Here is an 18,318-nt window from a genome sequence, read left to right as displayed (position 1 = left end):
AGGGCTTTAAGCAGGATCGTGATTAATCAATGACCAGATTTTTCAAAACACCCTGTATACATTTTTAAAAAATCTTAAAATATTATTCTGAAAATTTTTTAGAATAAATAAATACTTAAATATTGAAACTTAATAACAAAGTATTGAAACATACAGCGCCATAATATCTCGACCTCCGCCCGTTATGCTCGTAACAGGTTGAAAAACAATATGTATCTAAAACAACTGACGCGTTATTCTCCAACCTGTTTCAAACCTCCGATTATCTCGAACGCCGTTCTGTTATGCTCGTAACAGGTAAAAAAACAACATAGCTAAAACAACTGATGCGTTATTCTCCAACCCGTTGCGAGCCTCCATCGACAATCGATCGATGCAGCAGCGCTCCTTTCCCACTCCTGTTATCTCGACAGCCAGGCGTTATGCCCGCAACTGTTTCAAAAAAGCTGCTTCTTTTATATCCTATTATTTTTAAGCTGTTGTCAGCCCAACACGACGCGCCGCGCCGTAGCGCGTACCCCACTCCGTTGTCCGTTGTATCTCGCCGCCTGTATCGATGGTTGTCGAAATAATAGGTTTTCCATCCATACTAGTTGTTTTTTGGAATTGTTTCGAGCAGCATCGAATTTCGTGGCGGTGCAGAGCGCCGACTTCGTTTCACGAACACTCGATCTCTGCGTGTCGTTATTTTATATCTGTTATTTTTTAAAAGCAGTAACGGTTGCGTTATGTTATTTCTAAATAATTGTTATAAAATAACAGATAGTTAAATAACAACCCATCACTATTAGAAATTATGGATAGTTCATTTCATTCAAATAATTAAAAAAGCCATCCTAGAATCCCTGCGTAAACATTTACCGACCAACGGTCTTGGTGTTAAACTACTTGCATTAAGGGTAGATTTGGACCAGTAGTGCATATTGTTAAGGTTGTTAAGAAAATTGACCGAATCAATTTTCATATAGCACCGAATGAAGGGTGCTATATGAAAATTGACCCAAACGACATAAACTTTATAATATAATAATAAATAATACAAATAACAGGTTAAACACGAAAACAAGTGAAATCAAGGATGATCTTGGATTAATAACTAAATGACGTTACATGAAATAAAGCCCTAGTTTTTGGCCATACGAAATTCGGCCGTTTTCTGTTAAAGCAATATGGCAGCACAAAATTCCTAGAAATTTTAATAAAATTATTGATTGTCCGACTTCCGATTTTAATCTGAGATCTATACTTACGTATAATTAACCAAGAAATTCGTAAAAATTATATGAATGGATGATAATGTTACATAAACACTTTTAAATAATTATGACGTCATTTTTTTTAAAGAAAACGTCCGAAATTCGGATGCATGAAAACTGAACTTAAACCATATACAAACTAAAATATATAGGAAACTGAAATGATACTGTCTGTTGGAGAATTCAGTGGCGCCATGCACCGGGTCGTTACACAACTTATGATACAATTTTATTTTATTTTACAGGAAACTTTACATTTTAACTACAGGTAACTTTAATTGTTTTGTCCACTCTAGCGCCATTTATTATCAATTTTTTGGAACGTAATTTTTTTTTGTACAGAAATAGATTATTTTTTCTATTTCCTATTTTTTAATAAGAATGAGTTACTCTAAATGCGACATCGCTCCATTATATAGTATTGTTCTGAAACAGGTGACATTACATTTAGAATTAACTTATCCTCATCAAAAAATATCAAATAGATAGAAAAAACAGCTATAGTTAATAAAATAAAAATAATTAAAACTGGATATGTTTAATAATAATTATTAGTAATAACTTTATTATAACACTGCTATTCTTAACTTGTTCATATAAATACAATAATAATAATAAATCAATACAAATGGCATTAAATAATATAAAATACGGTAATGGTGTGGATCCGGTGGCTGACCTTGAAACGAGTTTTTGCTGCATATAGTCACAGACACTACGCATGCGCACATCTTCGATGTTGCCAGGTTGCAAGTTATTTTGGAATTATTTTCAGTAGAAAACAAATATGTGCTTTTCAGTGTTTTTTTGTCAATATATACCGCGCATATGATCGAAAAAACGGCGCCCAGTTGTCTTGGAAATGACGATTGAGGACATTTCCCATATAAAATGACAGCGATCTTCATTTATTTTCATAGTCATCGCTGACGCTATTTTTTTCAATCATAGTACGAGGTATATTATTTATATTATTATATTAATATTTCGCACAACAGGTGAACGCTTATTATGTATTTTCATAGTCAATAAAATTAAATAGAAATAAAACTCTAGATTCCTATAACTAATCTGATTGCTCTAGATTATTATATGCTACGTTTAAAAAGTGCTTTATTAAAAATTCGGGACGTGTCCAAGTTTTTCTTTTTTTTTAATTTTTAAATGCTGTAGCTCCATGTCATGTTCATAATAGGATTTTTTAACATTCCATCAAAACTACGGAACTACGGAGGCCTTAAAAGGCCTTTTAGCCTCCGTAATTAAAATTGTAGAATCAGCTGCAGCAACATTAACAGTTACCTTGTTTAATTCTGCTTATACATATATTGCATTAATTTTTCTGCTACCTTAAGATTTCTCTATTCTTACACCTAATTTATGTGATTTTCTTAGCATAATATGATTGGATAAATGGAAGGATGGAATAGGATATGCAAAATTAAGATATTTTAACATTTATTTTTCAGACAAAGCATAATATAGTATTAAGATTAAGACATACCAAATATTATAAGAAAGATCTTAATATAAATCACAAACTAAGTCTTAATTTGGTCTTGTATAAACACAGGTATAAAACTAATAAGATCAAAAATCAACCTTCACCATATTGTCAAGATTTGGCATTATAGGAAACAAAAAATTACACTAAATTAAGAAAAGAATATCAAAGTAGACGATATTAAATACTGTAATGTATTCTACGACACAAACCATCTCAGAGAAAAAGATAAAACATAAAGCTTATTTTAGTCTTATCAACACACTTTTCGATAAAATATATGTCTAAAATTGCTATTAATCCACTAACTTGATATTTTTAAGAAATTATGACACAGACATTATAATCAAAGTATATTATATTAGTAACATTATAGGTAAAATGTTACCTCTATCTCCCATTGACGTGTATTGTTCTATAAGACTCGTCATGGTAGTACCGTGGTAGTACTTCAATACATCAATACATATAATCAAAACTATTGTTACCTGTAAATAACTAGAAATTAAATAACTTGAAAGAAATAAAATAATTCTAATAAGTTTAAAACCATTACGAAAAAATCCGTAAATGATAATCTTTAATTCTAATGTAAATATATAAATAAATGTTATTATTATTACAATTTTATATATTCATAATACTTTCATTTCACAATCTTCATTATCCTTCTTACCTTAATTTTCACACAATAGATCTTTAAGGTCGCGGTGACTAACTCCCCTCCTAAACATTCTAAAACATTCTACCTTAATTTTGGATATGAAGATAAATTTGAAATTATATAATTAATTATAGAATTTGTATTATTATTGATTAACACTCAAAAAAAAATTTCAACTAGAAATAATTCCAAAATAAACTGCAATTTGGCAACATCGACGATGTGCGCTTGCGTAGTATCGATGATCAAATGCAGCAAATATGGGCTTCAAGGTCAGCCACCGGATCCACACCTTTACCTAAAATACAACTAACAAAGTTTGGTCGCGAACTTATTCGAAGCGCGGCGAGAAAACGTGAATTGGATCAATGGTATCCATGGTACAAAGAATACAAGGTATGATCGATAGCGGCTCCAATTTCGTTCAGTTCGCGCATACCACCTGTGACGTCACTAGGAAAATAATGAATAAATAAAAAATAAAGAAAGTTGACAGGAGATCTGCATTTTTTGGGGTTATGGTTAAGAATTGTTTATTTTTAAGACATTTTAGTTCGTTTAATTTAATAATTACTAAAACCAGCAGTTCCAAAAATATATTTAAAAATAATAATTATCTATTAACATGGATTTGAACGATAGGTAAGAATACTAAATTTATTTCTATATTCGGTATAAAATTGTTTATTAGGTTTTTAGTTTGCGATGTTTATGGTAAATAATTTTTATGTTCATTGCCTCTGAATTCACATGAGGACAGAGATGAGGATATCTATGGAAAAGTAACCACAAGAGGAATTGTTACATCATTTAAAAATGTTGGGAATTATATTGTTTCCCATCGAAAAGTAGAAAATGCCAATGCAGATGAATGTATTGTAATTGTGATAGAAGTAATTCCAAGGGTGAAGTTTATTATAATTAGTGACCTGTGCTTCTTTTTATATGTAGATGTTTCAGGTTTTGAGAATAAATCGGTTGAACGAAACCCAAAATTTAGAAGAAGTATTTGCATACCCAGAATATGCCCATCAAGGATTTTATAGCTCAAATTTCCTTTGATCCTAGGCAATTATTCAATGCAAAATAGCTCAAATTTCCTTTGATCCTAGGCAATTATTCAATGCAAATTAACTTTTTAAGTGACTGAAATATTAAATAGTTTACATTGGTATATCACTGTAACAATATATTACTTTTAGGTACAATTAGGGCCAGATACATTTCAAAAAGTAGAATATTATTTTATATTAAATGAGGTATTGTACCAACAATCAATTTATATTAATACCGCAGATTAAAAAATAACCGAATAAATAGTTCTTTCTTTTATACTACAAAAATAAACTATAGAATACAACAGTATTTAAAAAAAAAAGTTATGTCCCGCCAGAGAATAGGTACATTAAAGAAATGCTAACTTCATGTTAAAAAATGGAAACAGACGCCACCTGGTGTCGCCTGGCAGTACTAGCTAAATTGAGGGGAATTGGAGGGGCGGGGCTTAAAAGAGGGGAAATTTTTAAAAAAATATTTTTATAAGTATCACTGACTTACTGTTTAAAGTTAATAAACATATTTTTTATTACTTTAATATAATTTAAAGTATTAAAAAATATGTCTATTAACTTTACACAGCAAAGCAATGATATTATTAAAGACTTATTATTTTCAGAGAAAATTTATAGTAAATAAATTACACATTTAGTAAACAATATCATTTATTTTTTAGAGCTGGGATTTATATTATAATAATATTGAAATATATGTATTTTTTTAACAATGAAAAAGAATATCCGGGAACCTGAAAAAGAAAGATGGTCAATTAATGACTTAAATTAGTTAAAAATACATTTTGCAAATAACTAGTGAATTGGAAAGATAAACATCTATTAAAAATACATTTTAGTAGTATGTTATCAGTGATAATACATAAGTATATAATAGGTAAATAATAAGGCACTATGATACAACTACCTAGTAGTTGTATCATAATAACTCACTAATATCACAAAAAATATGTGCAAATTTAAATTCCTTTAATGATCTAATCAAACACTATCTAGCCTCAATGCATGCCATTCCAAAGGCAAAAAAAACTATTATACCAAATAAATATAAGGTTAATAAAACATAAACCAAGCCAACGTGCATAAACAACCAAAAAATGCATCAAAAAATACTTTTATCAGATCATACCCTTGGATATATTATGTATTTTATATATCGCACATCCTGTTCAAAAGTTTACTAACTAAAATAGAGAATATAGAGAACATTGTCAACAGAAGTAAAAGAAAATTTAAGTTAAGGCAATATGCTCCTTTTTGCATATTAATAGCCAAATAATATAATGTTGATTTAATAAAATTTTACTGGCATCCTTCTGAGGTATAAATCAGATTAAAAGGATATTGTTTTTGTAATAATTGTTTCTTTTTGTTAACATTTTTTGAAGACAATACAGTTTTGAACGGGCTGTGCGATATAAACAAGGATCTTACTATTATTTGAGGTTAGAAAGTATTTAAATAACATAAAACATAATCAAAATCATTTTTCATCATAAATTATAGAGGTACTTACGTGTTTTGATATTATTATCAGGAAATAATACGTTTAGTTAAACAGGTACGCTGCCAGGCAAGTTCTATCGGCGGGTCTTTGCAAAAGTTGAAATCTAAAAATACAAAAATACGTTTACATCTTAGTTGTATTTACCAATAAAGTATTTGTGTGTAATTTCTGACTTACCAGTTAGCTGAATAATCGCATTAAATACATCCAAATGGTAATTTAATATTGTAAAAAAGCAAAATTGTTTTAAATCACTTGCCAGGACACCCCGGCCAGCTTCTTTGTTGGCAAAATGGCCGCGGTATCATGATTTATGCAATGTGAGTGACAAAGAAAGCCAATGCCTGGCAGATGTTGCTTTCTTTGTCGTTGTTCCTGGCACGTTTAAATTTGACTGTTGCCCGTTTTCCCATACAAGTGACACCCCCGTGTGTCCCGCCGAGATTCGAACTTCGGTCTCTCGCTTCCTAGCCCAACTCCTTACGCACTGCTCCACAGTAACTTGCTTAGCGATAATTCAATGACGGTATATAAACAAAAAAAACAGGTTTATAACAATACCTCGACGATTTGAACTGGCGCGCGGAGCGTGCTGACCAATAGCGCCTGTTATCACCTGTGACGTAGCGACCAACCTGCGCAATATCATACCTTGTATTCTTTGTACCATGAATGGTATCTATGTATAAAAATGCAGACCCACGGATTAAAGCGAAGTAACGCGAAGAATCAAAATACATGCAATTAATCCAATGACATTTTGGCCGCTCCGACGCTTCGCAAAAGTTTAAAGCATGATGCGCACTTGTGCGAAGCGCGCCGAAGCCGAAGCCATATGCGAAGCACTGTTTTTCGCACGCGATGGATAATTAAAGTTGTTTTAAGCTGACCTTTTTAATTTTACTATTATGCGTACAGAAATATTATCTATGTGACGATTTGATAAAACATTGGATTCATAACATTAATATAAAAATGCCTTTTATTCTGCATTTTCCTCAATTTCTACCCAGGTCAATACCTGGGTAGAAATCGTCTCAATTCATTATGATAATTTGGATTCTCAACATAACTCTTTGTAGCTCTGTATAATCATAATGCATGTTTCATCATCCTTGATCTCAGTAATTAAACTGAATTCTCAGGTTGTACGATTCCTTTGTTATGCTTGAGATCTGAAACAAATAAATATGTATAATTATGTGACACATAAAAAAACCTCGAGTATGGTTTATAGGATGAAAAAATTAAAAGTTGATGCCGTTGAGGGCTCTAAAATCTCAACAGAAATTGGCTATGAACTTTTTATCTTAGTCTTTAAGTTAACACAGGCATTATTTTTCATAAGAAATAATTATGGTGTTTATATGCCTTTTAAAAAAAAAATATAAGCAGGATTCAAAAACAATTGCTGATAAAGCAAATTTACATTTTTGAGTAGTATGCTCCACTTATTATATTTTTTAATTCTTACCTAACTTGGGTGTAAACCCTGGGTTAAATTCTTGAAAGAGGTCTTACAAGAGGCAGATCTTACCTCACTCACAAAAACTGCATCATCTGCACTCTGAAGATTCATGATTTGGGTTATCTGATCCTTTCTCTAAAATGATAGATACAATTTAAAACATTTAAAACGATAATTTCAATAAACCAAATTCAGTTTGGATTCGTAATACATATTAATATTTTTAATAAACTTTGGAATATCTAATAATTGAATCACTCTCTGCCAAATTAAAGTAGGCAGTGCCATAACTTTTTTATTTACAGCTCAATTAAAATATTTTTTATAAAGTTGATATGATATTTTTTTTTAAAATAATAATGTTCATCTTCATTACTGAATATTTTGCGACTTTAATTTGGCCCACGGTGTAGGTACCTACCCTTTTCAGTTACTGCTTTTCTCAGGTAACAGTACATGTCTAATACCAACGAGAGAGTGGTCCACCAAAAAGTTCTACAACAAATGTTTGTCTGTAAATACAGGGTTTGTACCTGGATTGCCATCACTGGACACCAAATTACCAGTAGGTTGATCATCTAAAAGATTATTTTAATTTTATTAGAACAAAATATCTGAAAACGTTCTTTATTTAACTAAATGCATATATACTTACTTTTAAGGTTTCGCACTTATAGATATCACTTTTGAAATAATGAAGGGCCGTTCTTCGAGAATGTATGTCTTTTGGAAAACAACTCCATGCATGCCGGCATCGGAACAACATACTTATGAAAGGGTTTACGGCCTGATTCCATCAATGTTTTTAATAAAAAGTTTAAACCATCACTAAAATTTCAGTAAAACTTTTTTCGATTTTTGACGGTGCATATTATTTGATTAAAACTGACTTGATTTGATTTGAAAAACGCTAAAAGCAGAGAATAGGTACGCTAAAAGTCATAATATTTTTTCCTCAAGCGCGACCGGTGGTTCGTCACAGAACTAATAAATTTGTGTATAACTGGTTGCGGTGAAAAAGTCCTTTCAAAGTTCTCAATTTCAGTTTCCCATATATTTTAGTTTGTATATGACTTAAACGTTTTGATATTTTGACGTGACCAGTTTACCTGTTTTTGTTTCTAGCCTACTACTATAATTTTAGACTATATAATCCTAAGCGGCAGCCTAACATGATTTGTTCTCTTAATATCTCCGGTTAGAGAGAAGATAGAAAGTAGCGGTTTACGTTGATATTTTGGAAATTTTGTGCTCTATTGAACTATGCAAAGAGAAATATAGCCTCCTATTTAAATTTTTTATGCAAAAGCGCAATATCTGTAATGATGTCAAACAATGTCCACTAGCCACTACGACAAAAATTGTGTAACCAAGAAAATCTATTTTAAACCAGCCCTAGTTTTTTAAATCGGGCAACCTAAACCAGAGTTATCCTTATTTTAATAAAAACAAGTTTAACTTTCCCCCACCACTTTATTTTCTGAGATAGAGCAAAATACTCTATATAAAATAAATTACCTAATTTCTTGATGATTTACAATAGTAATATTTAAAATACCTGTTCACCTGCATATTTTTGAGAAAGGCCCTGTTTTCTGATTGGCTATTAGAGAAACGCCTCCTTGCGGACATTTTTCGAACTTGAAAATAATGTCCAGCCATTTCTCTTGGTCGATTTACTTATTAGAATTTTTTTCCCAAAGTTATACGATAAGTAGTTTCTGAGATACAGCCGGCGTCCATTCTTAGTTGGCCACCCGGTACATGTTCTAATTCACCAACAGAATTTGAACAAAAGATCCTCGATGTGTATGTAATTAATGAAGCTGTATTTACACTAACAAATTAGTTGTACAAGACGTTTGATTAAATTAATTTATTAAAAAAAATATTAAATTATGATATTTGTACCAATATTTTGATTTCATTTAGCTAAACGTTTCTTTTTAAAATTATAGGAAGGCAAAGTACCAAAATTACAAATTCATACTTTTTTACAACAAAGAGGTCTATCTGATAACATGATCCACGTTTTAGTTAATTTGTTGTACAGCGAGTATGAAATGGACAAAGTCGTGAACCAGTTTCAGATGATAATAAAAAAGAAATCAAGCGAAGCAAGCAATTTGGCTAAAGAAGCTCTAGCAGAATTAAGAACAATCGTAGACAATGCTGAGCTGTATGGTATTGATGTAAGCGGCTGAATTATACAGGGTGGCCCAGAAATAAGTGCAAATATTTTAACTGGTAGTATAGTTCAACCCCAGAAACACGCAAATGAGTTTTTTTTGCGAAAAAAAAATGTTGAAAATTTAAAATTTTTCTTAACATTTTCCGGGAAATTTGAAAAAACTTTTTAGTGCCACTTGTAGTGTTGCAACCTCCTATGTTATCCACATGCTACATAGTTTTACATTTATACATTCATAGACAAATTTCTACTCCAAAAATTAGGAATGTTAAATTTCTCTTTTATCAGTGCTCATTATTAATAATTATAGAAAAAAAAACACATTAATTATTTTTAGTACTTATCCTTTCATTGAAAACTTAACAAAAACCACCGAAAATTAGCATAACAAAGATTAGCATAAAAAAAAGCATAACAAAGATTTTCGTAAACGTCATAAACGTAATGTTTTAGTTACATTACGTTTATGACGTTTACGAAAATCTTTGTTATGCTGCAAAATAACTTTATTTTGGAATAAATTAAATAATGATTTATCATATTATTAACAATCAGGTCACAAAAAAGAAATTCCTAAAATGTTTATCGTAATTTAGAATTCAATATATCGAAAACAGCCCAACGAATAATCGATTCATTTTTGTTTTGTTTGTTTTCTTTCATGTTTCTCTATTTTATTTCAACCACTGATTTACAAAACACATTGAAAAGCGCACATTACTTTGAATACCTTTCTGAATGAATAAATGTTCAGAATTATTATCTCTTATCGCCACTGTACGAACTACTTTCAATCTAAGAAAATACATGGTTCACTCAAAAATTTTAAACACGTATTATTCGTCGGGCTGTTTTCGATATATTGAATTCTGAATTACGATAAACATTTTAGAAATTTCTTTTTCGTAGCCTTATCAATAATCAATTCGTTTGTGTTTTGTTTGTTTCCTTTCATGTTTTTTTGTTTTATTTTTAAAATTTAATACGAATTTGATTGCTTCGAATGTCTTGAATTTGAAAAAGCAGCACAGTGAAGTGTATTTTAGTTAAGTGTGTATCGAAAAAGAGAACTGTCACAGTTACATCGATCTGTCATAAGTATCATCATAAGTATATATTTTAATGTTGGGGTAAGTTTTTTAATTTAACTTTTTTAACTTTTAAACATTTAACTTTTAATTTATTTTATGTAATAATATCACAATCTTAAAAATGTAATGCATCTCTGCAAACTCCTCAGGTGTTGTGATTTTATGACTTACTTTTAAACATATACTTTTTTGTCCATATGGCAACACAGTGCGTCGAATTACCTGAAATCCGGGCTCGATCCGGGTAATTGGATGTAGTTGGCGATATCTGCCGGCGGCGGCGGTTCTCAAAATGTTGCGATTATTTTTTTAAATTTTCAAAGTTAAATAACTCTTGTTATTTTCAATTTATTTTAAAAATGGTGAAGAGAAAATATGTTTATTTTGACCAGATCTACCACCCCTTAAAATATTTGCACTCATTTCTGGGACACCCTCTATGTATTTCTGTGATAATTTGTATTAGATAGGATTTGTTTTATAGTTTGATTTTGTGGTTGCGCCGGGATTAGTATATAATGTTCAACAATATTCGGGAATGATCTGTCAGTTTGTCTGCGAACTGAAAAAGAAAAGGAAACACGATAACAAAGAAGTTGTAGCCATAGGCGGAAGATACGATGCAATGATTGCCTACTATAGAAACATTATGGAACAAACTAATATGATCACAAAAGACGTTCAACAATCAGCAGTTGGTAAGTTATTTTCACATGTCTTGATATAAATATGTTCAGAACTTATCGGACATATTAACTAGTATCTAGTGTTTTTGTTGCCTTTTATCCAACAAGTTTGTTAGATAAATACTTAGCGAGTTAAATCGGCACCTGCGAAATGACTGAGGCGTCACGAACTGGAGGCGTAACTCTATTTAGCAGCATTGATAATTACCCGATATAAGTTCAAATTGTGGATCTTTTCTTCACTCGGCTGTTATATTTCGAAGTTTTAAAATGTTTTTATTCGAGTTTTTAAAAATATTATAATATATAAAAATAGATTTTGTGACAAAAACTTTCCTTTTATTGAGAATTTAAGTCAAAATGTTGCGAACGGCTACTCTTATATCGGAGGCGGTGGGAACAAGCTTTTGCTTCTGCACTTGGCTAAAAAAATATGATACCCACCTATACCTTACACTCCATACCAAAGGGCGCCACTTATTTCAAAAAGATGCTGATACTTTACAAAGGATAGTACAGACTGAAATAAGAAAATTTGTACAAGTGTATTAATTGAATGGAAACTAAAATTAGTATAGCTATTAATTATATATTATATTTTGAGAAACTGGATCAACCAATGAAACAATTCAAATACCCAAAAAAATAAGATTTATTAATATTCGGTACCTATTCGGCACAGCAGTTATGTACATTAATATATAAGAAATATGTTTAAGAAACTCTATCTTAAAACTTGTCTAAAATCAAACTATATCTTTTTAAATATTATTTTTTCAAACAATTATAATATAAAAGGAATACTTTTAGAGACGGTCTTGGTTATATTCGAATAATAAATATTTAAATTTGACTTGACTTATTACGAAGATTCATGAACCTTTTTGTTTATATATAGTTAAGGGGAAAATCTGTACCCAAGATTGCCCTTAAAGGTCAAAGATCGTAATGATATAAAAGGTTAAGATAAACAGATGTTAAATCCGAATGATCAATTCATACAACATGATTATTTTAATAATCAAATACAGGTAAAGTTTTAGTAATGCTGAAGGCAAATACTTAAAGCGTTAAAAAAATATAAAATGTAACAAAATGTCAAATTTTATAACTTAAGGGTTAAAGTAATGCTGAAGGCAAGTACTTAACCAGTTAAAAGTAAAATGTTAAGTATTGTTAATTTCTTAACGAATGGAATGTCAAAGAAAATCTTACCAAAACTATAGATCCATTAAAATCTCAACAATCAAAAGCTATATGGGACCTTCAACCATCTATAGGATAACAAAATCACAATATTTTTCCCATATTGTGAAAAATACCAGCCAAATAAAATTTTCTTAAAAATGGCACAGTGACCTCGGCACAGTGACCTCGGCTATCCGAGGTGACGATTTTGACGTTTCCCGTCTTGTCGATACACCAGGGTACGATCCAATATTTTCGATAGAGAGCGTTCCGAAATTTAAGTGTTGTAGAAATGTAAAAAGAATATCGATACAATAATAAAAAACTGTCTATAATAAAAGAAAGTAGCATTTGTGGAAAATGAAAATGCTACAATTTAATAGTATACGGAAAAAAGTCATACCAGTCAATAAATGTTTATCTCTCACTTTTTATCAATCAAATTTAATAAAGGGATACTTTAAGATGACAATAGCGTATAACATAAAAAAAAACGATAAAAAATAGATATTTTTTATAGCATATTTGATGTATTTTACCGGTATTTTACGTTCCCTTCCACGGCGCGACGACGCCGCGCGTTGTTTGAATATACTTGAAAATACTGAACAAATTATTAGTCTTGCTTGTTATTTACGAAATTCTTTAAAATGTAATGAAAATAATAAATTTCTAACTTTTATATGTGATCAATTAAAGTTATTAACTTGAGTTGAGTAAAAAGTTGAGCTTGAAGTAATATAAAATATTGTTTTAATGAGATAAATATGAGGTATGTTTTACTATAGTCTGTCCAACGAGAAGATCCTTGACAGTGATAGACGTGTCTGTCATTTTAATTTCAAAGTAGTTTATTTTATTTTACAAAGAAATAAGTTGGTACAACTGGAACGCATAGCAGGATATATTTAAAATTTGATTGACAAGATGACAAGTGATTACTTCAAAATATTGTGAAAAAAACTGTATAAAACTGAAAAAATGTAATCGAGTTATTTTATTTAATAAAAACGGTATGTGTTTTTGTAAAAACGGTACATACCAAAAAAATATAAAAAAGAATTATTATTTACTTTCAAGCTTTATGAAACTACCCGCATTTATGATTATATTTATCAATATAACTTATGTACAAATACAAATTTGTAATATTCCACAGGAATAAATAAAATAACATAGATAAATAAAACAAACTATTTTATTAATAATAACACCTACCAAATTTTATACCTTAGAGGTTGATTAATTAACTTTAATCTTAATTTTTTTAAACCAGTACCTTTTGACATTATTTTTCTGCAGTACTAAAATCCATTATTTACCTATCGTGTGATGTCGATATTTTACAGCTACTCCAGTTTTTAGTATGTGTTTAGTTTGATCCTTCTACCATATACGAGATGCACTTATCTACGACGAAATTGTATACAAACTTTATCGATGGCAACTTCATTGGTGTATAAGACTTTCTGCCTGGGCAGCGAGTATTAACCATAAACTGTGCTCTGGGTCTACAGTTAATTTTCACTCGATTTTTCCTCCACTTGATTTCAAAAGACACAAAACACACGTAATAATACGAATCAAAATGCATCATCTTCCAAAACGCAGGGTATTTAACAAAAGTTGGCACAAAATTATAACCTATAATTTGGCAAGACTTTGACAAGCGTCAAAAATGACAAAAATCTAAAGGCGAGTTCATACGCATCGGCGTCCGTTTGTCGTTCATCGTTCCGTCAAACCAATAAAATTGAAATACGATCTGTCATTTTTTAAATAAACCAATAAAACTGGTTAAAAACAACAAGACACGACGCATGACGGATTTATATTTAAACCCATCCATAGATAACTTAAAAATTACTAGAAACTTTTTTTAGTAAAATAAATAGATTGGTATGGGACGTCATCGGCTTTTCTTCTGTCATCGTCTGTCGAAATCTTACCTGAGAAAAAAAACAGAGTATAGAGAAAAATGTCAAACTGATCCTCTTGAAAGTACGTTTGGAAAATATAGACAGTTAGCTGGGAGTCAGTACAATATTTCTATTCAATAATTATATGAAGGCGAAAATAAACTTAAGATCAAAAATTCATTAAAATCTACTTGTTTTTGTTCTATAAAAAGCGATTCTTGTTATGATTTTATGATGACAATACCTTGAAAGAAATACCACGCGATACAAGTACCATCGAATCAGGTTGGTTTAAGATTGACATTACTATTTCTGAAGAAGATATCGAAAGTGTGAAGGAAAAACTGCCTGTTATTGCTTATTTAGGATGATGTTGCTGTTATATTGTCTTAAATAAAATTAAATGCGATACATGTAAGAATAATTTAACATTTTCAGCCAACATTCATATTGAACAAAATTCACTTATAAAACTTACTAGAGGCAGTCTTAGGTTTTCAAAAGATGAAATAACTAATATACACGGTTGTTCACCACATACGACACGGAGTATTGAAGCTAAACGATGAGATTTTTACAAATCGTAAGTTTTGGGTTCGATGAAGGACTATTAGAGGTACAATTTAAAAATAATTTTACAAGGTACAGAGTGTCCCAAATAAGTAAAAAATATCAAAGTTGTATTTTTTTAAATAGAACACCCTGTATATTATTACATTTTTAGTTTCTACGATTAAAATAAATGTAAATTTGATTAAGGTTTATTACACTTAAACCTTGCCGTTTTTGAAATATTTTCAATTTTGTGAAATTGCAGTAAAAATTTTAAGGCTTCATTTCTCCAAGGGTATCAAAGTTTTTAGTTCTAAATATTTAGTGAAGTTTATTTATTGATCAGTAATTGTGTTGCAATAATAAAAATAATACTACCTTATACAGAGTGTCTAAAAATTTATTTTAAATAATTATTAGCTTTAAACGGCAATAACTTGTTTAATTTAAATGGAACACCCTGTATATTTTATGAGAATCAGATACACAATTTAATTGTCTATCAAATTTTATTATACCATTTTTTACCTATCTCTTTAAGTTTCCGTAGAAAATGCATTTTCTCATAATTTAGAACTTATTTATCAATATACCCATGGAATATTGACATTTTAGATTATTTTTAAAGATGTACCAAATTTTTAAAGAGTACAGATACTAATATTGTCGATATAATTCGTTTATTTCATTAAAAAATAAAAAAAAACTGTTTAAATATTTGTTAAAGAAGACCAATTAATATGATTCCAGTAAAACTACTAAAAAATGATTCCAGTCAAACTACATTAACTGACTGTTTGCGTTGATTAATAATAATTGACCCAAATACTAAAAAACTTAGTTAGGGTTTTGTATGTGTATTAGACAGTGTGGTAAAAAGTAACACCTTAAAATACCTTTTAATAAATGCTTATTTATAACAACAGAGACGTTCATTTTGATAACTTATTATTATATTGATTTCTGACTCAAATCCACATTTATTTAGCATAATTTATTAACGAACACAATGAAGTATGTAATTGATTGGTATATGGACCGAAATAATTGTGTTATATTTAATTAACTATATACTCTTTATAAGGATTTAAATAGTTTTCTTTTTGCATACAAATGGGCTAGTAATATTATCGTTTTGCTAAAAATGATAATATTACTAGTAATATTATCGTTTTATTACTAGTAATATTATCATTTGGTCGGTAATTTTTTATCGTAATATTACTAGCCTGTAGATTTTGTACATTTGTTGCTTTAAAAACAATCTAAAATGTCAATATTCCATGGGTATATTGATAAATGAGGTCTAAATTATAAGGAAATGCATTTTCTACGAAAACTTGAAGGGATAGGTAAAAGATGGTATAATACGATTTGATAGACAATTAAATTGTGCATCTGATTCTCCTAAAATATACAGGGCGTTCCATTTAAATTAAAGAAGTTATTGGCGTTTAAAGCTAGAAATTATTTAAAATAAATTTTTAGACACTCTGTATAAAGTAGTATTATTTTTATTATTGCAACACAATAACTGATCAATAAATAAACTTCAGTAAATATTTAGTATTAAAAACTTTGATACCCTTGGAGAAATGAAGCCTTAAAATTTTTACTGCAATTTCACAAAATTTGAAATATTTCAAAAACGGTAAGGTCTAAGTATAATAAACCTTAATCAAATTTACCTTTATTTTAATCGTAGAAACTAAAAATGTAATAATATACAGGGTGTTCCATATAAAAAAATACAACTTCGATATTTTTTACTTATTTGAGACACTCTGTATCTTGTAAAATTATTTTTAAATTGTACCTCTAATAGTCCCTCATCGAACCCAAAACTTACAATTTGTAAAAATATAATCGTTTAGTTACAATACTCCGTGTCGTATGTGGTGAACAACCCTGTAGATTGAATATATAATTTTTAACAAAGTTTTGCAAAGTTATGAGGAGTTTTTTAGAATTCACAATAAAAAATATTTTATTAAATTAATTTATTATTTAATTAATTAAACACATTATTGCACTTTTCGCAATGTACTTCATAATGCTGAAGTTATTGTGAAAATTGCCATAAATAATTCTATTACAAATACACGTCTGAAAAACTACTGTGGTAAAAAAAAATTATAGACTCGGAAAAGGAAATAAAAGAAAGTTAAAAACTCTTTCAGCATAAATAAATACAATAACGATGGATAATGTGAGATGGGATATCAGTCTGATGTTGTTTTTTTTAATTTTTTGTTTAATTATTTATTAAAAATTCGGTGCAATTAAGCTTTAAAGTCATTATATACGTATAAACAGTATCAAACCCAAGTAGCATTTGGACGTTATCTAACGTCGGGTATACGTCGCGTTCAATAAACCCGACGTCGGATACCAACGTCGGTTCGACTGCCTGACGACCCTTATTTGCACCTAAATGGGGAATACAGATTCGAGACGCCTCGACGTCGGTATCTGACCTAATAGGGAATGTAATTCTACTAATTACCAACGTCATATTACGTTGGATTTTAGTCACTTAAAATTCGTCGCTAAGCACTTACGTTACGTTTGGTTTCATATTCGCTACCAAGAATACATAAAAACCTAACCAAACTACCTAATTACAAATGGATTCATAATCACTCCTCGAATAGAACTATAAGTGCCTACTAATTTCGTATTATAATAATTCTGAATCATTAATCCAGACATCAGTTTTGTCAACGGAAGTCACTTGTTTGATATATCTGATTAAAATACTCCGGAAAACAACGAGCGCCTTCAAAATTAGGTAGATTCATGAAATAAATTTCTATAAAAAAGTAACTCGCAAAATATTTTTTTATTTTCTAGCTGGTTTAATCATAAAACTGTACTGTGGTTCCCTCCAAACTCAACCTTATGAATATTATTCTACTAGAAATCGGAATGTGAATATAAATTTTAAAAACAAAAAACGATTTTAAAATTGCTGACAATCGGATACCTGTTAAGAATGGCGGATTTCTGTGTCCGACTTAATATGAACTACCAATATACCAATTCCGACCGGGTCTCCAACATTAGTCGTCTCACACGACCGAAGTCATCAAACCGGACGACCGGCAATCGTATTATGACGTATATAATTCCAACGTACGCCACGTAACCTCACTTTGCGTATCAATGATTTGTGGATTTGTGCAACTATATTTTAGTTTTTGTTTTCTCTTTAAAACAATG

General features: G+C 29.9%; 1 protein-coding gene and 1 long non-coding RNA gene across 4 annotated transcripts in view; one reads left to right on the top strand and one right to left on the bottom strand.

The window, feature by feature from the left end:
• The window catches only part of LOC115889155 (eIF-2-alpha kinase GCN2), a 103,209-nt gene that overhangs the window by 66,727 nt on the left and 18,164 nt on the right, over nucleotides 1-18,318 (top strand). For all 3 annotated transcript variants that reach the window (XM_030909098.1, XM_030909097.1, XM_030909096.1), the window contains exons 20-21: nucleotides 9,428-9,661; nucleotides 11,236-11,449. In XM_030909098.1, coding sequence (XP_030764958.1) covers nucleotides 9,428-9,661; nucleotides 11,236-11,449 — 448 coding nt within the window. The remainder of the gene's footprint in view (nucleotides 1-9,427; nucleotides 9,662-11,235; nucleotides 11,450-18,318) is intronic.
• Nucleotides 7,527-8,370, bottom strand: LOC115889157. Its single transcript, XR_004051377.1, has 3 exons — nucleotides 8,125-8,370; nucleotides 7,891-8,047; nucleotides 7,527-7,604 (listed from the first exon to the last, which is right to left on the bottom strand). It is a non-coding gene; the product is annotated as an uncharacterized LOC115889157 (long non-coding RNA).

The sequence above is a fragment of the Sitophilus oryzae genome, unplaced genomic scaffold (genome assembly GCF_002938485.1).
Source record: "Sitophilus oryzae breed Bouriz unplaced genomic scaffold, Soryzae_2.0 scaffold_811_pilon_pilon, whole genome shotgun sequence".
NCBI classification, from domain to species: Eukaryota; Metazoa; Arthropoda; class Insecta; order Coleoptera; family Curculionidae; genus Sitophilus; species Sitophilus oryzae.
This window is presented reverse-complemented; position numbering and strand designations above follow the sequence as displayed.